The sequence below is a fragment of the Pollicipes pollicipes genome, unplaced genomic scaffold, assembly GCF_011947565.3.
Source record: "Pollicipes pollicipes isolate AB1234 unplaced genomic scaffold, Ppol_2.1 Scaffold_7261;HRSCAF=8764_pilon_pilon_pilon, whole genome shotgun sequence".
Lineage (NCBI taxonomy): Eukaryota > Metazoa > Arthropoda > Thecostraca > Pollicipedomorpha > Pollicipedidae > Pollicipes > Pollicipes pollicipes.
In genome coordinates, this window is record NW_023597054.1 from 42,904,034 (window position 1) to 42,924,851 (window position 20,818).

Here is a 20,818-nt window from a genome sequence, read left to right on the forward strand (position 1 = left end):
GCTGGCGCGCCGCCTCGTCGGCTACCTGCTCGACCACCACTCGGAGATCATGGCGCCGGCCGTGCAGATCCGCGACGCCGTCCGCGACCGCGTCCAGCAGCAGCAGCGAGAGAAGGTGAGGAATGGACCGACTGACAGCAGCGGCGAGAGAAGGTGGACTGACAGGCAGCAGCAGCGAGATAAGGTGGGGGATAGACTGACAGGCAGCAGCAGCGAGATAAGGTGGGGGATGGACTGATAGGCAACAGCAGCGAGAGAAGGTGGGGGATGGACTGATAGGCAACAGCAGCGAGAGAATGTGAGTGGTGGACTGACAGGCAGCAGCAGCGAGAGAAGGCAAGGGTGGATTGACAGGCAGCAGCAGCGAGAGAAGGTGAGGGGTGGTCTGACGGACAGCAGCAGCGAGAGAAGGTGAGGGATGGACTGACTAGCAGCAGCAGCGAGAGAAGGCGAGGGGTGGACTGACAGGCTGCAGAAGCGAGAGTAGTTGAGGGATGGACTGACGGGCAGCAAATGGACAGGCGGCCGCAGCCATGCCTCAGCCTGTCACCTGTGCGTGCATGCAGGTGCAGTACGAGGAGACCCCGATCACCTACTGTCAGCTGATGTCTGCCGAGCGTACGGCCGCGACCGTCTGGCGCGCACCTCCGACTCGCTGCTCTCCCTGCTCGACGTCATCATCGCCGACACGGCCATGTCGCGCAAGGACAAGCGCAAGAAGCTCCAGCAGGTGGGGTGGAGAGACGGCAGCCGTGCCGGCCGACCCGGTGGGGGAGGGGAGGTTCCCGCCTTTCGGAACGGCGCTGTTCACGCCTCGTGCGCTGGTTGGCCGAGCGGAGTTGCAACTGTAAGCCGTGAGAAGGATGCAGGGACATGGGGTTGCGCTTCGCAGTGGCTGCAGTCTGAACTGGCTGATGTGGTGCGGGCCACAGTGCAGTGACATACGCCCCAGTGTCGTGAGACGTGTCTCCGCCCTGTGCTGCCGTTCAGCGGCCGGCGCGCGCTGGTCATGTGCCGCCAGGCGTGTGTTGTGTCCTGGCGCGCGGACTGACGAGCGCGCGCGCGCGCGCCGTTTGCCGCAGTTCCGTGACACATACCCGGAGATCTACAGCCGCCGGCTGCTGGAGGCCGACCGGCAGCTGCTGGCCGCCGGCGACACGCGCCGCACGCGCTCCCTCTTCTCGGGCGCATCGCTCAGCTCGCTCGTCCGCTCCAAGTCGCTCCGCATCTGAGGCCGACATGGCTCGCCGGAAGTGTGTCGTGGTCCGGTCACGCGCGGCACGTGCTCGCCGAGGCGTCTGGACGCGTCGTCAGGTCCGGGAATGCCCGGCTGACAGCGTCTGCGGCGGCCCATCCTCATGATATCCGGACGAATTCCTGCTTGTTTTCCGCGTGGCGCACAATGAAATCTCAGAGCGCTTGGACAAGTCGCCGTGCCGGCCGGCCCGCGTGCCGCGCGTCACTAGCCGCCGTGATGTGCGCACCTCGCCGCCGTGCTGTGCGCCCGCTTTGAGCTCCCGGCTGTCCGGGGCGATCAAAGCGGCCACAGCGACCGGCCTCTCGGCCTGCGAGTCAACTACGATGTGCTGCTATAGTGTATATCCAACGTCATCAGGGTTTTGGGCCTGCGCGATCTTGCATGTCCATATCGCACGCCGGTTTTAATCTTGCTAGCAATAATACACGGTCTGCGTTTATCACAGCCGCACGCACTGGCACATTTTCGGGTGTTTGCAAGTGTGAGCCACAATACAATCACTTCTTCATGTGGTCTGTTTGCTCCGAAATAGTTGATACCAAACTCGTTGCAGGTACTGCCTTGGATAGACTGTGCTTAGGTGCCAGACGGAAGGAACGCACTTGATGTGCCCGGTTCCCTTGTAACGCTCAACATATGCATCAGGACGTTCTTCCCAGGTACCAGTGTATTCAAGGTGGCACAACCATCACACTGCGCAAAGCGATAAACGCCTTCTGAATACAGCCGCCACTGGCGCTGCGCAAACATAATGCCTGGATACGAGCTGTAGCCGCGTCGCACATTGCACTAGATTGTGTCCCCACCGCACTCAAAGCCCAATCAAACAGCAGGTGCTTGTCATTTCATGGGTGTCCTGAGTCGATCCGCAACATGGCCACTAACCAGGCCCACCTCGTGCGGCAGCCTGGCTGAGAACGCATACACAGTGATGCACAACAGCGTGCACGCCCAATATCAATGTCAGAGTAGAGTATTCACTAGCGACGGGCGACTAGATCATCAGCGGCGGTACCACCCACGCCGCCGAGTCCATAGGGGTGCGCCGGCCGCTGCCGGCTCGGCACCCTCGCCCTGCGTCACCTGGTCCCTTCGGTTCTCTAGCCGTCGGAAGCCTCGACGCCCACTGATTCCGGGCGCGCCGATACATTGTTGGATAGTGGAATAGAACAACGTGCGTGGACACTCAAGCACACATGGTTCCGTGATAAAGCTAATAAAAACTTTCCATAATCACAAGGAAGCCTCTACGTTTTCACCCTGGCATCCGATCCGTTCCGACCCGCATGATCTTGACCGGTCTAATCTGACTAAAATCACAACAGAGTAACCATCCTCAAACTGAACAGTCGTCTGCCCCGGTGCCGGGCACAATCGGGTGTCTCGGCGTCCGCGCTGCGTCATCCGGCGCGCCACCCGCTAGTGCGCGCGGGCCGAGGGGCGACACATCCCCACTACCGGCCGCCCTCCTCCGACGAGCCCTCCGACTCTTTCCTGGCGCGGGACTCGGAGCCCTCCGCGACAGGAAAGTCGGTGGAGGCGGCGCCCAGCACCCGCCGAGTCCTCGCCCAGCAGGTTACACAGCTCCTGCGGCGCGCACGGACTGTCAGCTTCCGCGGTGCTGGACGGCGACCGGCAGGCATCGCCAGTGGGCCCGCTGGCGGCCGCCACGGCAAAACTTCACCATGAGGCGCTTTGTGTACACTTCAGATGCTCAGTGCGATGCTCAGATTGTACACGCACTGAATGCTGGGACACTGCTATATGATACAAGGCCCGAACCAGAGACTCAAGAGCAAAAACATCACACCATAACAGTGTTCCGCCGTTCAGCCCGCTGGCGAGACGCTCCCGTCTCGCCTCAAACCTCGCCCATTGGTTTCCGTCGGGGCCCGACTGGTGCAGGGCGGCCTAGCGCAGCCGCCCGCCGCCGCCGCTGTCTCGCCTCAAAACCTCGCCCATTGGTTTCCGCCGGAGCCCGACTGGTGCAGGGCGGGCCTGGCGCAGCCGCCGCCGCCGCCGCCTGTATCTCGCCCTCACCTGCAGCCGCTCCTGCATCTTGGGCACGCCGCTGAGCTGCTTGCTCCAGCGACTGTTTCTCGTCCTTAAGCGAGAGCCGCGTCTCGGTGTTGAGCTCCTCGAACCGCCAGCCGCCCTCGCCGTCGAACTGCAGCAGGTGCGAGTGGTACGGCCTGCGGGCGAGGGGCGGGCGCGCGTCACCGGGGTAGCAGCGGCGTCTCTCGCTGAGACGAGGCACACCACCTCAGCCAGAAACAGCCTGCGGTGGTGCACATCTCGATAGGGAGGGAGGCGTTGGCCGGCGTGTGGCTGTGGTGGTTCATGAGGTAAAGTTCAGCAGGATTTGGTATTCGCATCACGTGTTCCGCATGATTTGTGATCCCCTTTCCCAAACACTGATCAGCTTAATTGAGCAATAACGAACTAGCTAGCCTACAAATTCGTCATCCGAAAAGCTGCCAGTTGTAACTGTAGCTTGGTTGTACATTGGATCATGTACCTTAGTTGGTTATCTGATTACATGGATTCCAGCCTTCGACCAACCACAATCATTTCGAGGCTACGGGATGAGGGAGACTGGATAATGGTGGGGAAGAATTAAACGCGCCTGGGGGGAGGGGGGGGGGGGGCAAACCAACGAACCCTAGCCCGCGCATGGGCCCCTCTACGGGCCACGCGCTGGGCCGTCTGGTCGGGGCCCCCCTCCAGGGGCCTCAACCCATTTGTGGCCGCTTATTTCGAACAAGCGGAGCGTCACGAGGATGCAGGATGACGCAAGGAAGAGGATAAGAGGGTCGGATCAAGCATATACCTTGATAAAAACTGCAAACACACATGTACATAGAACATGCACACAGGTACATCTCTGAGGCACAAATGGTAAAAACTGTACGCCGCGCTTTTCTGAAGCCTAAAAATGTTCAGGAGAGCCGGTTTTTCTGCTCAGTACAACAACTTGTGTCGCAGGTGTAGCACCAAAAATTATGCCACTGGAATCCCCAGAGTGCAGCGTATTTGATGGAAATAATATGTTCTAGTAAAGATGACACATTTTCTGCAGCTAACGTTTCTTATGTCAAAAGTTTATCCCACCAAATTTGAGTATGCAACGGTAAAAATCATAGTCATTTTTGGCATGGCAAAACAGATATGTCGCGGACGGATGACATCGTGTTTCAGCCGCAGATAGATGCAAAACCGTTAAATGCACTAGCACTTTTAAATGCATTGACAAAAACACGCAAGTGCGTTACAAGCATATTTCAATGGGAGCGGCCTACTCAGATTTTCAGACCCCGCTGCGCGTTTCGAACCAATTTTGCATCACTCGCCATCATTTATTCATTTCATCATTTGCCGAGTTCAGAGGCCTTATGCTGACAATTACCAAACTTCGAAAACCAAGTAGCACTGGTTACACGACTTTAACAAGCTGTCTGGACCACCGAGAGCGCGGCTATCTGGACCGCCGTGAGCGCGGCTATCTGAACCATCGTGAGCGGGGCTATCTGAACCACCGTGAGCGCGGCTATCTGGACCGCCGTGAGCGCGGCATCATTACCGAGTGAGCACAGCACGGTGTGGCGTACGTGGCGCCTGCTAAACATACAAGCGCTCTGTGGTGCATCACGACCGCGACACGTAGCATTTGCCATGCCCGTACAGGTGGGTACATCTATCTAATATTCTGCCGCAGATCTATGCTCATCTGAAGTGCGCGTGAATTGTCCAGCTCCTGACAACCCGTGAATAGACTTTCTTCCGCATTACATTTCACTGGATCGTCTTTTTAGAAGGAATGCATTCACACGTACCGTTAAACATACTTTGAGTTACATTTTAACAACCTGCGCCGACATCATTGGTTGGCCTGTGGGCCATCATTGGCCCGTTGATTCGTGAAATAAAAACCTTGTGATCGCATCAATAGGCATGTGGTTTCGCACGTCATTTGGACCTCCATGATCACGTTTTCCTTTGAGCTGAAACACAGCCATTTGTATTTATTTATAACAACTGCATGATCAACCCGATTTCGCCTTTTCACGCCAGCTGCAGCTTTTGTGAAATTGGCCTCAGCTCATTAAAAGGGGAAGATCGGTGACAGGAAATAGTGGCGACATCACAACTGGCTAAACGGGAAAAGGATCGGTTACCCATGGCTGTAATTCACCAAGGGGGAGCCCAATGGATACTGGTGATGATGTAACTCACCAGAGGAGCTAATGGGCATCACTGGGGCTGAACCTCGCCACAGGGAGGGCCGACGGGTGGCGGCGAGGTCGCAGCTCACCAGAGGGGAAGGACGGCTGACCGGTGAGTGATGGTGCGGATGCAGCTCATCAGAGTCGGTGGGTGATGTTGACCATTGACTCACCAGAGGGAGGGCCGGTGGGTGATGGTCAGCAGGGTGATGTTGACCATTGACTCACCAGAGGGAGGGCCGGTGGGTGACGGTCAGCAGGGTGATGTTGACCATTGACTCACCAGAGGAAGGGCCGGTGGGTGATGGTCAGCAGGGTGATGTTGACCATTGACTCACCAGAGGAAGGGCCGGTGGGTGACGGTCAGCAGGGTGATGTTGACCATTGACTCACCAGAGGGAGGGCCGGTGGGTGATGGTCAGCAGGGTGATGTTGACCATTGACTCACCAGAGGGAGGGCCGGTGGGTGACGGTCAGCAGGGTGATGTTGACCATTGACTCACCAGAGGGAGGGCCGGTGGGTGATGGTCAGCAGGGTGATGCCGGCGTCCTTGGCCGCCTGGAACATCTTGCCCTCGACGTCGATGCTGACAGCGCTAGTGCACTCGTCGAGCAGGGCGTACTGGGGTCTGCCAGACGCGCGTCCACAGTCAACACAACGCCCCGACCTTCAGCTTACCACGCTACGCGTGTGCCGCCCGTGCTTACTTCCGTAGCAATATCGGACGCCGATCGCAGCCTCCGGGCAATGCGTCGACACAGCAGCGCACTGCGGCGTCAGCGGATCGGGCTACGCGAGTCAATGGCATGCAGATAACACCCAGGCATCGCAGGGCGGCCAAGAAGACATTCACACCGTCCGCATTTTGCAGCGATCCGTCTGAGTAACAGGGCACATGGCTACCTGACTGCTCAGCGCCCCGGCTCCGCCCTCCCTCACCGGTGGTAGAAGAGTCGCGCCATGCCCATGCGCTGCTTCTCGCCGCCCGAGAGGATGTCCTTCCAGTCGCCGAGCGCGTCCCAGCCGCCCTCGCGCTCCAGCAGGTAGCTCAGGTGCACCACAGACAGGATGGCGGCCAGCTCGGTGTCGGAGAAGCCGCGCGACCGCATCACGGCCACGCTGTCCGGGTAGATGACCTGGTCCCGCAGCGAGCCGATCGACATGTACGGCCTGCGAGGCAGCCGAGCGCCGAGCCGGGTCAGCTCGAGGGCCGCCAGGGTCGGGGGTCGGGGGCGCGCGCCGCCGATGACGCCGCGCGGGCTTATACAGCGCGGGGCTCGGGACGCGCCGCGCCAGCTGGATTTGCAGCCAGGCGTGCTTCAAGTCGGGCGTACTGATGGGTTGTGCGCGAGCAAACACGGGACGAGCCACTGCGTTCTTGCCCACATTGATAAAGTTTATGCTGTCGCACAAACACGTAACAGTCTGCAGCCGATATTCGACCGGTCTACGAGGCGGCACCGCTCCGCCAACGGCCAGGGTACCCCTAGCTGCTACCTACGGTCACCGACGCACGGTCGCCATCGTCCAGACGGTTTACGACGGTGGCGGCACGGCTCCGCTAACGGCCAGGGTACCCCTAGCGGCTACCGTACGGTCACCGACGCACGGTCGCCATCGCCCAGACGAACGCAACGGTGGGTAATTGATGAGACGCCCGCCTGACCCCTGCTCAGCAGGAGTCGGCATCAGATAGCAAAAGCCGTATCTACCGTGGACCTTCGTCTGTCACCAGCAATAAGCACGCAGTGAACACGGCGGTGATGAGACCTGAACACCCATGACAGGTCCGGAAGCGTTGGGAGCGGCCAACTCCTCGATGCCGCACATGGAGACTCGTTACATCAAAGGCCGCATGGAAGTGAACATGACATGCTTCCGACTCGCGGATGTGCTTTTAAGAGAGAACTTTGGTCAAAGGATTCGCAGGAAAGACTTTCAGATCACAGCCCCCTCTATGCATAGCTCGCTGAGCACACGCTGATCGTACCACTCCAGTGAGGCCAGCTCAATTCAACGGTTAATTCTCGTTGACAGCTTCATAAAGTTGGAAGTCTAAAAAGCAATACTGTGACGTGATGTTTGACACCCTGTTTCAGCCTGACCCGGCGCCTATCTCACGACGGATCGCCAGAGGAGTGCCCGCCGTCAATTCTGAGACGGGAGCCCACACGCCTGGCACAGATCAGTCAGCGACGTGCCACATCGCCGTCACTTCTGAGACGGGAGCTCACGCGCCTGGTACAGATTAGTCAGAGACGTGCCACATCGCCTTCACTTCTGAGACGGGAACCCGCACACCTGGCACAGATCAGTCAGAGACGTGCCACATCGCCTTCACTTCTGAGACGGGAACCCGCACACCTCGCACAGATCAGTCAGCGACGTGCCACGTCGCCCTCACTTCTGAGACGGGAACCCGCACACCTGGCACAGATCAGTCAGCGACGTGCCACGTCGCTCTCACTTCTGAGACGGGAACCCGCACACCTGGCACAGATCAGTCAGAGACGTGCCACATCGCCCTCACTTCTGAGACGGGAACCCGCACACCTGGCACAGATCAGTCAGAGACACGCCACATCGCCGTCACTTCCCGGTCTGTCCCTGGCATCGCCGAGTCCCTTGCCCAGTCTGTGCTGGCACACCGCTGGCCCCTGCTGGCGCCCCAGTCGGTGCTGGCGCACTACCGGCACCTGCTGGCTCCCGTGCGGGCACTCACCGTTGCGGTATGTAGAACATGTTATCTGTGGTGGGCTTCTGGAGTTCGCCCCGGTACACGGGCCACAGGCCGCTGAGGATGCGAAACAGGCTGCTCTTGCCGCAGCCGTTCGGACCTGCCGACAGAAACACCGGCGCACGTCTCTCAGTAATGTCTAAGGCAGCTCAGGCGCCGGCATTGCACCGGCACACGTCTCTCAGTAATGTCTGAGGCGGCTCAGGCGGCTCAGGCACCGGCATCACACCGGCACACGTCTCTCAGTAATGTCTCAGGCACCGGCATCACACCGGCACACGTCTCTCAGTAATGTCTCAGGCACCGGCACCACACTGGCACACGTCTCTCAGTAATGTCTCAGACGCCGGCATCACACTGGCACACGCCTCTCAGCAATGTCTCAGGCGTCTCGTGCGCCGGCATCACACTGGCACACGCCTCTCAGTAATGTCTCAGGCGTCTCGTGCGCCGGCATCACACTGGCACGCGTCTCTCAGTAATGTCTCAGGCGTCTCGTGCGCCGGCATCACACCGTGTGAAGCTGAATTTTGCCGCTCCCGTCGCCTATTCCGTTACATTTCCGAGCACTCCCAACAGCCCGTTAATTGCTTTATGAAAACGTGCATTGTCGCTGCAATGACCGTAAGTGTACATGGTGGTAGAAAATTGGCTGTGGTAGGAAAACGGACTTGACGATAACCTGAACGGCAGGCGTACTTGTGAAAACCAAAACCACAAAAAAACACAAAGTACCGAGCCTAAAGCAGCCTCTTTTCCGGGACGCCTGCTAGTCCCTTCTTCGTTTTTCACAGAATGCGTCGTTGTTGTTGTTGTTGATGATGATGATTATTATTTGGGCTTTAGGGCACTCCGAGTACCCTGGTGATCTGGCGCCCATAACTTACTCTTTATTCAACAAATCAGTGATAACAGTACGGAGGCAAGACTGCGCCGGATTTATGGCATGAAACTACATCTTCCAGGAAGTTCGTGCTAGCTTGCAGCTGCCTTGCTAAACAACAATAAATTGGTATGAATCATATCGACCAATACCCCGGAGACGACCGGCCCATGTCGAGTCTTGGCACTCAGTCGGCGCAGGGAGCAGCAGCTGTAGCCGATTTGTTACATTCCATCCTAAGCTAGCACCGCTATTCGGAACGACACGGGAGTTAACGGCCAAAACCGACCTGAGAGAGTACTTGCAATCACTAGCAGCGTGCATTTAACTACACCCGGGAGGCTAATTGTCATTTGTCAGCCATCGACATATTCACCGCGGAGGTGAAGCCATGCGGCGTCTGGGTCCAGTCGGTCAGGACGTCACCAAGCGTCCCAAAGCCCGGCCCAGGTCGGGATCGAGCAGAAAATAGCGTCAACCGCATCTAGTAATCGTTATAACTGGTAGCCGAGAGGCAAGAGATAATATAGCAGTCATGCCATCGCATGGCGCGGTTACGACCTTTTAGTATTGCAATATTCTTTTAAAGTTACGGAGATCGGAGAAGTAGAACATCACCGGATGCTATTTCAGAGTTACGGAGAGCAGGGAAGTAGGACATCACCGGATGCTATTTCCGAGTTACGGAGAGCGGAGAAGTAGGGCATCACCGAACATTCTTTCAGAGTTACGGAGAGCGGAGAAGTAGGACATCACCGGATGTTATTTCAGAGTTACGGAGAGCGGAGAAGTAGGACATCACCTGATGTTATCTCAGAGTTACGGAGAGCGGAGAAGTAGGACATCACCGGATGTTATTTCAGAGTTACGGGGAGCAGAGAAGTAGGACATCACCGGATATTATTTCAGAGTTACGGGGGGGGGGGGGGCAGAGAAGTAGGTCATCACCGGGCGTTATTTCAGAGTTACGGGGAGCAGAGAAGTAGGACATCACCGGGTGTTATTTCAGAGTTACAGAGAGCGGAGAAGCAGGACATCACCGCGGCCATTCGGCTATCACCGACCATGGAGCTTCCCGCAGGGAATGAAGACCGCCTGAGTGCAGCGGCTGGACGTAAACGCGTGTGTGGTCCGGCTGCACTACCATCCACGGCTCTGAGCTCCCACTCATTCCTTTTACAAACGACGTGATTTAAGACACAGAGGGAAAGCGAAGCTAAGACTCATTGGAAAGTAGAATCTAGAGAAAAGCCGAGGCGGAGCGCCCGAGGCGTGGCACTGCAAACTTCAACAACACTTACAGGGCTTCATTACCTGGAGCGTACCCATTACCGGGTCTCTAGCAGGGACCCTCTAGTGGGTACGTTCCAGGTAGCCACTGATGGGTGAAGCACTGTAAGTGTTCTGGAAATTCCAGGTAAGTGAAGCACTGTGAATGTTGTTGAAGCTTGCAGTGCCACGCGTCGGGCACTCTGCCTCCGCTTGTCCTTAGATTCTGTTTTTCAACGAGTCTTAGTTTCGCTTTCCCTCCGCGTTTCTTCGTGTTTCCCTCCGCGTTTTAAGGGGGTCTCTAGAAGAAACCCTCTAGAGCCTTCCCAACATGGCAGGCGGCGATGCCAGCTAATCAACATACATCTATTTCCATACTGAACGAAACCGCCGGCCATCGTGACTATTTCCGTACTCGCCGCGTCATACGTCCGCTCTTTGCGCATGCAAATAACCTGCAGGCCAACGGGCCGTTCACGTTCATGTTCACGGCTCTGCGACCGGCACCTTGTCTGCGGCCGTGTGCACATGCTTATTGGAGCGAGAATGCTCCTCCGTATCACGTAGCGCCCAGTCATGGGGCTTTCTCCAACAATGTTTGCTACAGGTAGGCAGCCGTACATGTGCATGTTTCAATAACATGCAAGACGCCCACCCGCTGATGAGCAGGTGGGTGTCACGGGTGATGGTGACGGTCAGCGAAGGCACCACTACGTCACCACTGCCCGCCCCTGACCCGCCCACTGACCGCTGATGAGCAGGTGGGTGTCACGGGTGATGGTGACGGTCAGCGAGGGCACCACTACGCCACGACTGCCCGCCCCTAACCCGCCCACTGACCGCTGATGAGCAGGTGAGTGTCACGGGTGATGGTGACGGTCAGCGAGGGCACCACTACGTCACAGTTGGGCGTGACGATCGGCACATCCCGCAGGATGATGGTGCCCTCGGCCGACTCCCGCACGCGCCCTGCCGACACATGACACCGTCAGTTAGCATCGGCTGGCTACAGGACGGTCAACTGCGCCGCGTCACCCGAACCAGTCTGCCAACCTGGCACCCAATCACCCCCTGTTGTGGCCATCTCCACAGCCAGTGACCAACCATCGCATACACTGACAGTTGCACGCAGCTCGACCACAGCACAACCGGCGTCGCGCGGGTTATAACGCACGCGCATGGCGCAAAAGGCGGCGCGGACGGCGCCCTCTGCCATCGGACGACGGGGGATTGACCTCGGATGACGGGCATGCCGTGCTCCATGGCGATGCCGTGCAGGGCTCGAGCTCCGCCGCCGGTGGCCACGGTGCGCCGGTACTGGCCCGAGCCCGCCTCCTCGAACACGGTCAGCATGGAGCCGACGCGGTGCGTGTAGCCGGCCAGCTCGACCACCTCCTGTAGGCGGCCAGACGGGAGGCGCCAGTCAGCGGGTCACGGCGCCAGTCAGCGGGTCACAGCACCGGTCAGCGGGTCACGACGCCAGTCAGTGGGTCACCACGCCGGTCATCAGGTCACGGCGCCGGTCAGCGGGTCACAGCACCGGTCAGCAAGTCACGGCGCCGGCCAGCGGGTCACGGCGCCGGTCAGCGGGTCACGGCGCCAGGAAGCACGGCAGGCTAGGGGCCGACAGCCGGCCGCCGCTGTGGCCGCGGCCGGCCCGCCGTCACAGCCGGCGCGCAGTCATCAATACGCGGGGGGGGGGGAGGGGGGCTGCCGTCCAGCCGCGCCGCCCGCACATTGACGCCGACTCTTCTGCGTTGTTACATTCATGTCTCTGCAGCGCATCACTGATCGCGCTTCTGCGTCTTATTTCCTACTGAAGCACCAACGTTCGGACGCGCAGGCGTACCGCGCGGGCAACGGGTCACCATAGGCACTGGGCACCGCACCGAGTTTGATGCGGAGACCCACGGCCGAATGGCGCGCATTTCATTTGTCCTATAGTGCCCACTGGGATCAGAGAACCGGTGTTGCAATTTCGAAGCGGCTCACGAACCTTTCGCGAAATGTACGGGAGCCTTGAGCTGGAACGAACGACCCCACCGATACAGACCGTCACGCCAGGATGCCTCTAGCAGATTTCCCAAAAATGGGCACATCACGGTGGAGTTTGCACTACCAGGTAGCATTATGTTTTAAAATGTGTCCAAGCGTTGTCTATTCGAACTGATCATGCGCAGCAAGCCTTCTCCCCGAAGGACTGCGTAACGGAAATCCCAGCGGACCGTATTATTACCGGTCCCGTACAGACGAGCACCAGCGAGACAGCACGTGTTACCACGATCATTCAGTCTCCGCTGATATCTCGCTGCAAACGTTGACGAACAGATCTGTCTGAGTCAAGTCACAAAGCGACACTCGCTGTCCAAAGCATAGGACATTGCCATTTAAACCTACGCTAGGTAATTCACATCAACTTAGGTGAATGATACAAGCGGCGTCTTACCTGGCTCGCAAAGGTAATTACTGTTGCATACAAGTAGTATTTCTTCCGCTAGTGCCGCCCAGCGGCGAGAATGGACTCTGCACTTAGCTACACGGCTCACTCGCTACCTGTCCCGAGACGCTTCACTGGCAAAGTATACTGATTTATTTTGAAGAGCGCCACATGCGCACTCAAAGCAGCAAGCTGTTTATTCAACTCCCATGTCACCAGCCTGTTATGCCCCACTACGCGCCTTCTGTGTCTATGACTGGAAGGCAGGAGCTGGGTGACGGCCACGTACCTTGTATGACGTCATCAGCCGCTCGACGGCGTCGGCACCCGACTGCAGCATGTTCTTGGCCGTGGAGACGTACTGTGTGCGCTCTCCCACGCCGCCGTCCGTCTCCAGCTCGTCTGCGGCCGACGGAGCGGCAGTCAGCGCGCAGGCACGGGGACCGAGGCCAGCGCCAGCGCCGGCGCTGAAGAGCTGCGGCCCGGCGCACAGCCCCCGGCATATGGGACCAACAGTCCGAAGCAACATAGTTCGGAGCAAACATATGTCCGTCTGGCTGGTTAGAGGCCTGTCTTCCCAAGCAGCCGCCGTGGCAGCGTGGGCTCGAGTCGCTTCAGGCGCACATTATTTGCACCTGACTAGTTCACGGCCAGTGGCGGCGCCGCGCCAACCGTCAGGTGACGCCACAAAGCTGGACGGACCGTGTCGAGCACTGCAAGGCGTTCGCTCCCGCTCATATGTTCATATATTTCGTAACTTTCCACAAGGTCCAGTGGCTTTTTAAAAGTTACACGTCATCATTGATATAAACGGGCAATGATAAGAGACAAAATGAAACTTAGTAAAAAATAGCCTGACACATCACACATCGGTCAAGGGATAGTCTCGGTGAATCACACTATTGCATTCACATTGTGGCATAACACACAATCATACTCACACACGCACCCACTCATGCGCCAACATTCGCCTCACTCGGTAGAAACTCCATAAGTTGGCGCTTGAAGCGGCCTAGACTTTGATCATCTGAACCGCCGCAGAACTATGCCGCTGCCCCCCCCCCCCTCCCCCCTAATTTTATGGTTGGATAATGGGATGGGGGCTCGCGCAATACGAGCTGCTCAGATCTGGTCCCAGCAATCGCTCCAATCAATGGCCTTGCACTGAACCTTACGTAATAATGAACACAAATCTCTGCGCTCAGACAACTGGCCCGCCTAGTCAGCGTCTGCCGATGCTTAGATAGACGGTGCTCAGCTCTGCTGAGCGGTGCTTAGATCGGCGTCCGCAGCGGGACTGGGCGCCCGCTGCCGCCGAATGGTGGGGCTGACCGTTAAGCGCCGCAACAGCAGGCCATGCTCGGTGTTTCACCGCCCCTCGATCCCCGCTCAGGCAGCTTACAGCTTGGGCACGCCAGATTGCGGAAGACGTCCGCGGAAGATGATTGGCCTGGTCGACTTAGTATAAGCGAAGACGACCTCGAACTCCTGTTTTCTCCGGCATTACGAGTCAGAGAGTCCTTATGCTGGTCGTGATCTCCGTTTGCACAGCTTGAGACCATAAGCGCGGCTTAAAACGTGAGCATTGAGAATATGAGCAATGGTTGCTTGACAGCATCCTTAGGCACCAAATCGCAGTATAATGAATGTCAACTGTCAGCACGGGAACACTGGACTTATAAGGCGTGTTCCACATTTACTCATCCGGCTGGCATCACATGCATTGTGAAGTACGTTTACAGTTCAATCGCCAAGTGAAGCGAATTTCAAAAGTTCACTGGCAGCTTGTCTTCAACTAACAAGCCACGACGGCAGATTTTGGAGAAATAGTCCCGAGCAGTGCCTGCAGTTCGAGCGAGTGCTACTTGAACAGTCCTAACTTGTTAACCTGAGCGTTGTCGCCATCACACCATCCAGCAACTAATATATTTGCGTGCAATGATCCCGGCTTGACGCAAAGTTCAACAAGAGGCGCAGCTCTTCATAACTGCAGCGTCCGACGAAAAACGACACGTGCCTCCCACCCTCATCCCCCGGACTTTGATTAAATTGGGTCGCAGGGGTTGCCATCAGCGCTTAAGTCGCTGGTGACATTTTTAAATATCCCAGTTACACCATTGCAGAGTAGTAGCCTTCGACAATTTCGAGTTACGTGATTGCTACGCTATCTTTGAGGGCAATCTTTTCACTTGTGTGAAAGATAATTCGGCAAGCCTATACGTTAAAATTATCAGACAACCGTGCTGAATATTTGTATGCCACTGCTGCAATTGTCACTGCACAATAAACAATAACCAGGGCATTATGAGCTTTTGCAATGCACGAAGAACAATTTTGCAGGTGATATTGATCCTTTTCTCATTTGCGTGTGAAAGAGCGTAGTTCCACCCCCCAATTTTAAAAATGAAAAAGGTGACTATCTGCTTGGAAAGACATGGTCCATGCACCAATAAATCTTGCTTAACGCACGCAGACTGGATGCGCGGAGCACCGCCGCAGTTGGCTGCCCTCTCCCTCTCTCGTATGTGTACTGGCGGTGCCGGGGCAACTGGGGTACGAGAGGGGATGGGAAAGTGAGTGCGTACGTATATGACAGTGGGCCAGTGCCTTCAGTGCAGCTGGGGCGCGTGGTTTTATTGGCAGTGTCTCGCGACAATGAAACGCTCCGACAACATCCCATTTGGGAAAACACGAGAGCGCGGCGAGGTTTTAAAGGGTATGCCACCTTTTTCTGTACTTTCACAGATTGTTGGATCAGACGCGTCCGATGTGATCGACAGTGCCAGTTTTCTCGAAATCATTCTGAACAGCTTAGAATTCAATTCGAAGTAGTCACTCCTGCGGGACGACCCTCATTGGACCCCTTCCTCGCCACTATGAAAGTGATCTCTTTTATTTGCATTGCTTTTCCATGGGGTGTGTTCTGCCGTGTGAGCAACACATTCATTTGTCAAAATGCTAGCATAATAAATGCTACGAAACCTTGAAACAGCTAGGGCAAAATATATGCAAACATGAGACTATTACCCCGCGAACACTGCGTCCTGATGGGTGGCAGCGGCACCCACGCGGTTTGCCTGTGCTGCTATCACTGAAACGCAAAGCTGGTGATTAGATCTCGCGGACTGCGAGATGTCACTTAAAAGGACGTACTGAGTCACGCCGTGTGCGATGTTCATACAAATCCCGCACAAAGTAGGAGTGTGACAATTGTCAGCGTTTAGGGAGGTGCGCGATCGCTTCTGACTGACGCAATCGACGTGCAAGCAGGGCACATTTTTGATTCCGTCAATGAAATCAGATAGTCAGTGGATAGGCACCGACCGCTACACTTTAACTGGACTTGTTCAGCCAGTGGATCGGTGTTTGACCAGACTGTCGGAAGCCATCGTTGCAGTGACTACACACTACTTAACGGCCTAGCAGCAGAGATATTTTTTCAATGACCTTTATAAAAGCGACTGCCCGAGAACAAAGCTCGGATCATTTTAGACTTTTCCAGAAACTACCTTTCGTCGTCCAGGACTAAGCTCAGCAGTTTTAGTGGGATGAACCGCAATGCGCGCTGCATCCTTTCGTGGTATATTGACCAGCACCTGGACGGACTAAATATGCAAGTTATTGCGCGTTGTCAAACGCGATGAAACCTAACGCTATTACGGTCCACACATATAATCAAGTTCCTTTTATAGGAAGTGTAAAGCCTCGTTTCAAATATGGAAATTTGTAATACTTTTAAGATAAATCAGCTGCGCAGTACAAGAACAGGCTGAATCATTTCAACATTTGCTTTCATGAGGACTTCGGAGTGAAGCGCAAGTGGTATTACGTTGCCGTATCTCATGAGAAGAGCTCTTGGGACATGACTGTGGACCTTGAAAACGGTTGCTGCCAGTGCCAGCCTGTCGCGCCTCTCTTCCGATCATACTCTCTGCTGATAAGCTGGGCCAGTTCTTGCAGGGCAAGACTCGCGTGCAGACGGTATATTTTTTCGCACCGAAAGAAGTTCTTCTGGTAGAGGACGATCTTGGCATCAGATTGGCTACAGTCAATACTATCAAAGGGATGTAACCCGAGTGAGTGCCCAGACTGCGTTGCCCGTGAATAAGTTTCAGGTGTAGTGAGGGAAGTAGCGGCGCTCGATTTAGTGTTGATGAGTTGGAAAAAAGTGGGACTGAGTCACTGGCCTTCTGAGTCTTGTACGTGCTTGCGAGCCATCGTGCTGTTAAGCTTAGTGTTGTGTCACAATGCGCTCATCTTCCGCCGCCTGCGCGGAGAGACGCGTGGGGGATACTTCACCGGTAGCCGACGGCGTGGGAGATACTTCACCGGTAGCCGACAGCATGGGAGATACTTCACCGGTAGCCGACGGCGTGGGAGATGCTTCACCGGTAGCCGACGGCGAAGGAGACACTTCACCAGTAGCCGTCGGCGTGGGGGACACTTCACCGGTAGCCGACGGCGGATGACGCGAATGAAGCGTGGCTCCTTGTGATATTGTCTCCAAACCCTTACGAGCCGATAACCACCCTCTCCTTTTTTATTTGAGATTACGAGATCCATACTACGCTCTTTTAAAGCTAATGAGGAAATTTTCAAAATGGCGTAGGAAAATGGTTATGCATGAATTTCAAAGTTGCATAATGCCACAATCAATATTTTTCAAACAATGATGTTTCAAACCACGACACTCACGTAGTCTGAAAGGTTATTGTATCATTTTGATACATAAGTTTGTATGGTTTTCTTTCCCGGCGGTGAAAAAATCGCCGCCGAACGTAGCCCTTCCACCCGACCACGCGGAAACGCTGGAAGCACCAACTCCGAAACCGTTCTACTGAGAGGTCTGAAAATGTCACAGCCGTCTTCAGCGCCACTGGCAACTCCTGTCGCCCATTTTTATCAAAATCCGGCAGATGGGGTGTAAAATTGCCCCTTCCACCTGTTGATTCGTCATGGAAAGCCCCAGCCGTGTACACTTTTGGAGTGATAAAAATGCCCCTTTTGTAAGATTATGCCTGTTCTTTCCCGGTCAAATGACATTGGTCCCGTGCCGCTGCGAAGCCTGGTCATCGGCACTGGTCAGACCTGGCCTGGCCCGCTTAACTCTCAAAAAACACGCAACAAAAACAACCAGTTCAATCAGGTGTAATTTCCCTGCATTAGGGCGATGTTAACGAAGACATGGTCTCTTCCATTTCCGTAACACGAGGCACGTTAAAAAAAACGCACCGCGAAAAGGCAGCACAGGGACGCGGACGGGTCAGGATCTCCGGCAGGTCCTTTCCGCAATACAGGTCTTCATTTTTCTCTCTTTCAGGCCTTTTCCAAAACCGAAGGAAGTGGATCAAATCTGGGGAGACACCAACTTTTGTGTGTTTCGGTGTCAGGTTTGGCCATATTTCACCGTCCATGCCTCCTCGTCCCCTCCTCACCTATTTTGCGAGACTACGCCCCTGCTGATCGGAGTGACAGAGGATGTCAGGAGGCGCGGAACAAACGTTCCTAGGCCCGGCACAGCGAATCATCACTCATCTCGCCACCGCACATGGTGCGTGAATAATGCGTTAGTAAACGTCACAGACATGCCGCAGTATAGGGCATAACAGGCGGAGCCGATGATTCTCTCCCGTAACCTGCCTACGCAAAACTAACTGCCAGCAGATGGAAGTGGCCGCCCACCAGGCACCAAGCCAGCCAGCGCCGTGTTCTGCCTCACCTGTCTTCTTGTTGCCCAGCAGCAGCGGCAGCGAGATGATGACCATGCCACACCCGGACCAGACGTACTTCATCAGGAACTGCTCCACCATCACGTACCACAGCTTGTTGCGGAAGATGATGTTCATCTGCCGCATGAGCGAGCGGTACGCCCCCTGGAGGATGTCCATTTCCACCTGTCGCAGCGGCCGTGCTCGGTCACGCATCCGACTTGAAAGACCTTACCCAACACGGCCGCCCGTGGCCCGTGCCGGCCCGCCCCGCGTGTCCATGCAGGACCAACGACCAGGCCTTGGGGTCAGAGCTGGCGGCGCTTCGGCACAGCCAATCTTGAAGGCAACCAGTTAACACAACAGGCAGCACGACGCCATGTGAAAATGGCGCGTGAACTGGTGTGTAAAACGCCCGGTAGACGCATACGAACATCCCCCAACTGTGGCTCGCCGGGAAGTCACTGCATTCTCTGCGCGGTCCTTGCTTGCCGCCGTCACGCGTGCGTTCAAATGAGCCATCGCTACACTGCCCGATCTTGGGCTACTTCGCCGGACGGCGCTTCCCCTAGCGTGAGCTCGTGACCAAGAGGCACCCAAAATGCTTCGTATCCATCTCGGACATAACATGTGCACAATCACGAGTTTTCTCGACGGTGTACGGAGATCGTCACATTGGCATGATATGTCCGGCAGCATTTTCATTATTTCCCAACGGAACGAGGAAGTCCTTCGTGTAATAACCAAAGAACGGCGTCGGGGTGCCGACTCCTTAGGTTGCTGAATGGACGTTACTCGAATAACGCATGCGTTATTTGATTTGGTATTTCATGCCAGGGCCTTTACCGACAGGGAAGTAACAGGGACTAGCACAGGTTTCCATTCAGGTGTCACATAATCTCATATATGCCGTAGCTACTGTATTTAATGATGACAAATGGGGCTTTACAGCAGACGACGTAGGAGGTTTTCTTGCTACTGCGCTAAACTTATCTCCACAATGAAAGAAAATGGACGCATACGAAATAAACAAGATCAATAGCGTGGCCTTCGGTGTGCCACACAAAAAAGAAACATGGCGTGCGTGTGTTATCGCGCCTTGAACTCTGGCTCTCTCCAGGAGAGATGATGCGCCTTTTACGTGCCCCAGGCCGTCGCAAGGCTTTGGCAGGACTTGCAACATTAAATTCAGGCCATATGCTGGGAGCAGTGACTGAAACATATTAATGAGCTCCATCTATTTCCCAAGTCAGCACGATTAGTTCGGGGTGCCGGCGTGGAAACTGTCCGTAACTTGCTGTATCCTCCGGGTCAGTGTGTCCGTTTAAGAATACGTGTGGGTATTGTACGTACTTCACGCTCATTGGAGACGTTACCAGTCAGAGAGACTGCTGTACCGAGCTGAATTTCCCGAACATCGGTTTGACAGGAACTTTTTTTGGAGTGGGTCCGTGCGGTGTGGTGCCATCATGGCGTAGCTACGGAGGCGACACAGAAACCATACACACTCACTGAGGTCGTAGGTACTGCACAGTCACACAATCATGGCGTAGCTACGGAGGCGACACAGAAACGACACAAACTCACTGAGGTCGTAGGCACTGCACAGTCACACAACCATACATCAGTGTCGGCGTCTGTGTGCGGCAGGTCACTCTGGTGCACATCATGAATTTCACGGGTCTGGCCGGACTTACATATACGCATCAGACACGGGTGACACGGATATGCATCTGGCACGGGCAACACGAATGTGCCTCGGACATGGGTGACTCGGATATACGTCAGACATAGGTGACCCAAATATGCGTTAGACTAGGGTGACACGGATATGCGTCAGATACAGGTGACAGGGATACACGCCAGACAAGGGTGATACTGATATGCCTCAGACATGGGTGGCACTGATGCGCCTCAGACGCGGGCGACACAGATATGCGTCAGACATGGGTGACACGGGTACACGCCAGACAAGGGTGGCACTGATATGCTTCAGACATGGGCGGCACTGATATGCCTCAGACAAGGGTGCCACTGATGCGCCTCAGACACGGGTGGCATTGATATGCCTCAGACAAGGGTGGCACTGATATGCCTCAGACAAGGGTGGCGGATACACGCCAAACAAGGGTGGCACTGATATGCCTCAGACATGGGTGGCACTGATGCGCCTCAGACACGGGTGACACGGATATGCGTCATACACGGGCGACACAAATACACGCCAGACACGGGCGACACGGGCGTGCGTCTCGCCAGACATGGCATCGGGACTTGTTGCAAACTGTGATTTGTCAGCTGA

The 20,818-nt window shown here is 55.8% G+C and overlaps 1 protein-coding gene and 1 long non-coding RNA gene across 3 annotated transcripts in view; one reads left to right on the forward strand and one right to left on the reverse strand.

The window, feature by feature from the left end:
- Nucleotides 1–20,818, reverse strand: part of LOC119112071 (ATP-binding cassette sub-family D member 1) — a 30,824-nt gene that overhangs the window by 4,153 nt on the left and 5,853 nt on the right. The window contains exons 4-12 of one of the 2 annotated variants that reach the window (XM_037236056.1): nucleotides 18,528–18,702; nucleotides 13,098–13,210; nucleotides 11,607–11,766; nucleotides 11,212–11,340; nucleotides 8,205–8,319; nucleotides 6,422–6,652; nucleotides 5,985–6,110; nucleotides 3,299–3,450; nucleotides 2,794–2,845 (exon numbers count right to left, since the gene is read on the reverse strand). In XM_037236056.1, the coding sequence (XP_037091951.1) occupies nucleotides 2,835–2,845; nucleotides 3,299–3,450; nucleotides 5,985–6,110; nucleotides 6,422–6,652; nucleotides 8,205–8,319; nucleotides 11,212–11,340; nucleotides 11,607–11,766; nucleotides 13,098–13,210; nucleotides 18,528–18,702 (1,212 nt within the window). In that variant the 3' untranslated portion in view covers nucleotides 2,794–2,834. Of the gene's footprint in view, nucleotides 1–2,793; nucleotides 2,846–3,298; nucleotides 3,451–5,984; nucleotides 6,111–6,421; nucleotides 6,653–8,204; nucleotides 8,320–11,211; nucleotides 11,341–11,606; nucleotides 11,767–13,097; nucleotides 13,211–18,527; nucleotides 18,703–20,818 lie in introns of those variants that run through there. The other variant, XM_037236055.1, reaches the window with a different exon arrangement.
- On the forward strand, nucleotides 631–1,766 carry LOC119112073 (uncharacterized). Its single transcript, XR_005095676.1, has 2 exons — nucleotides 631–730; nucleotides 1,083–1,766. It is a non-coding gene; the product is annotated as an uncharacterized LOC119112073 (long non-coding RNA).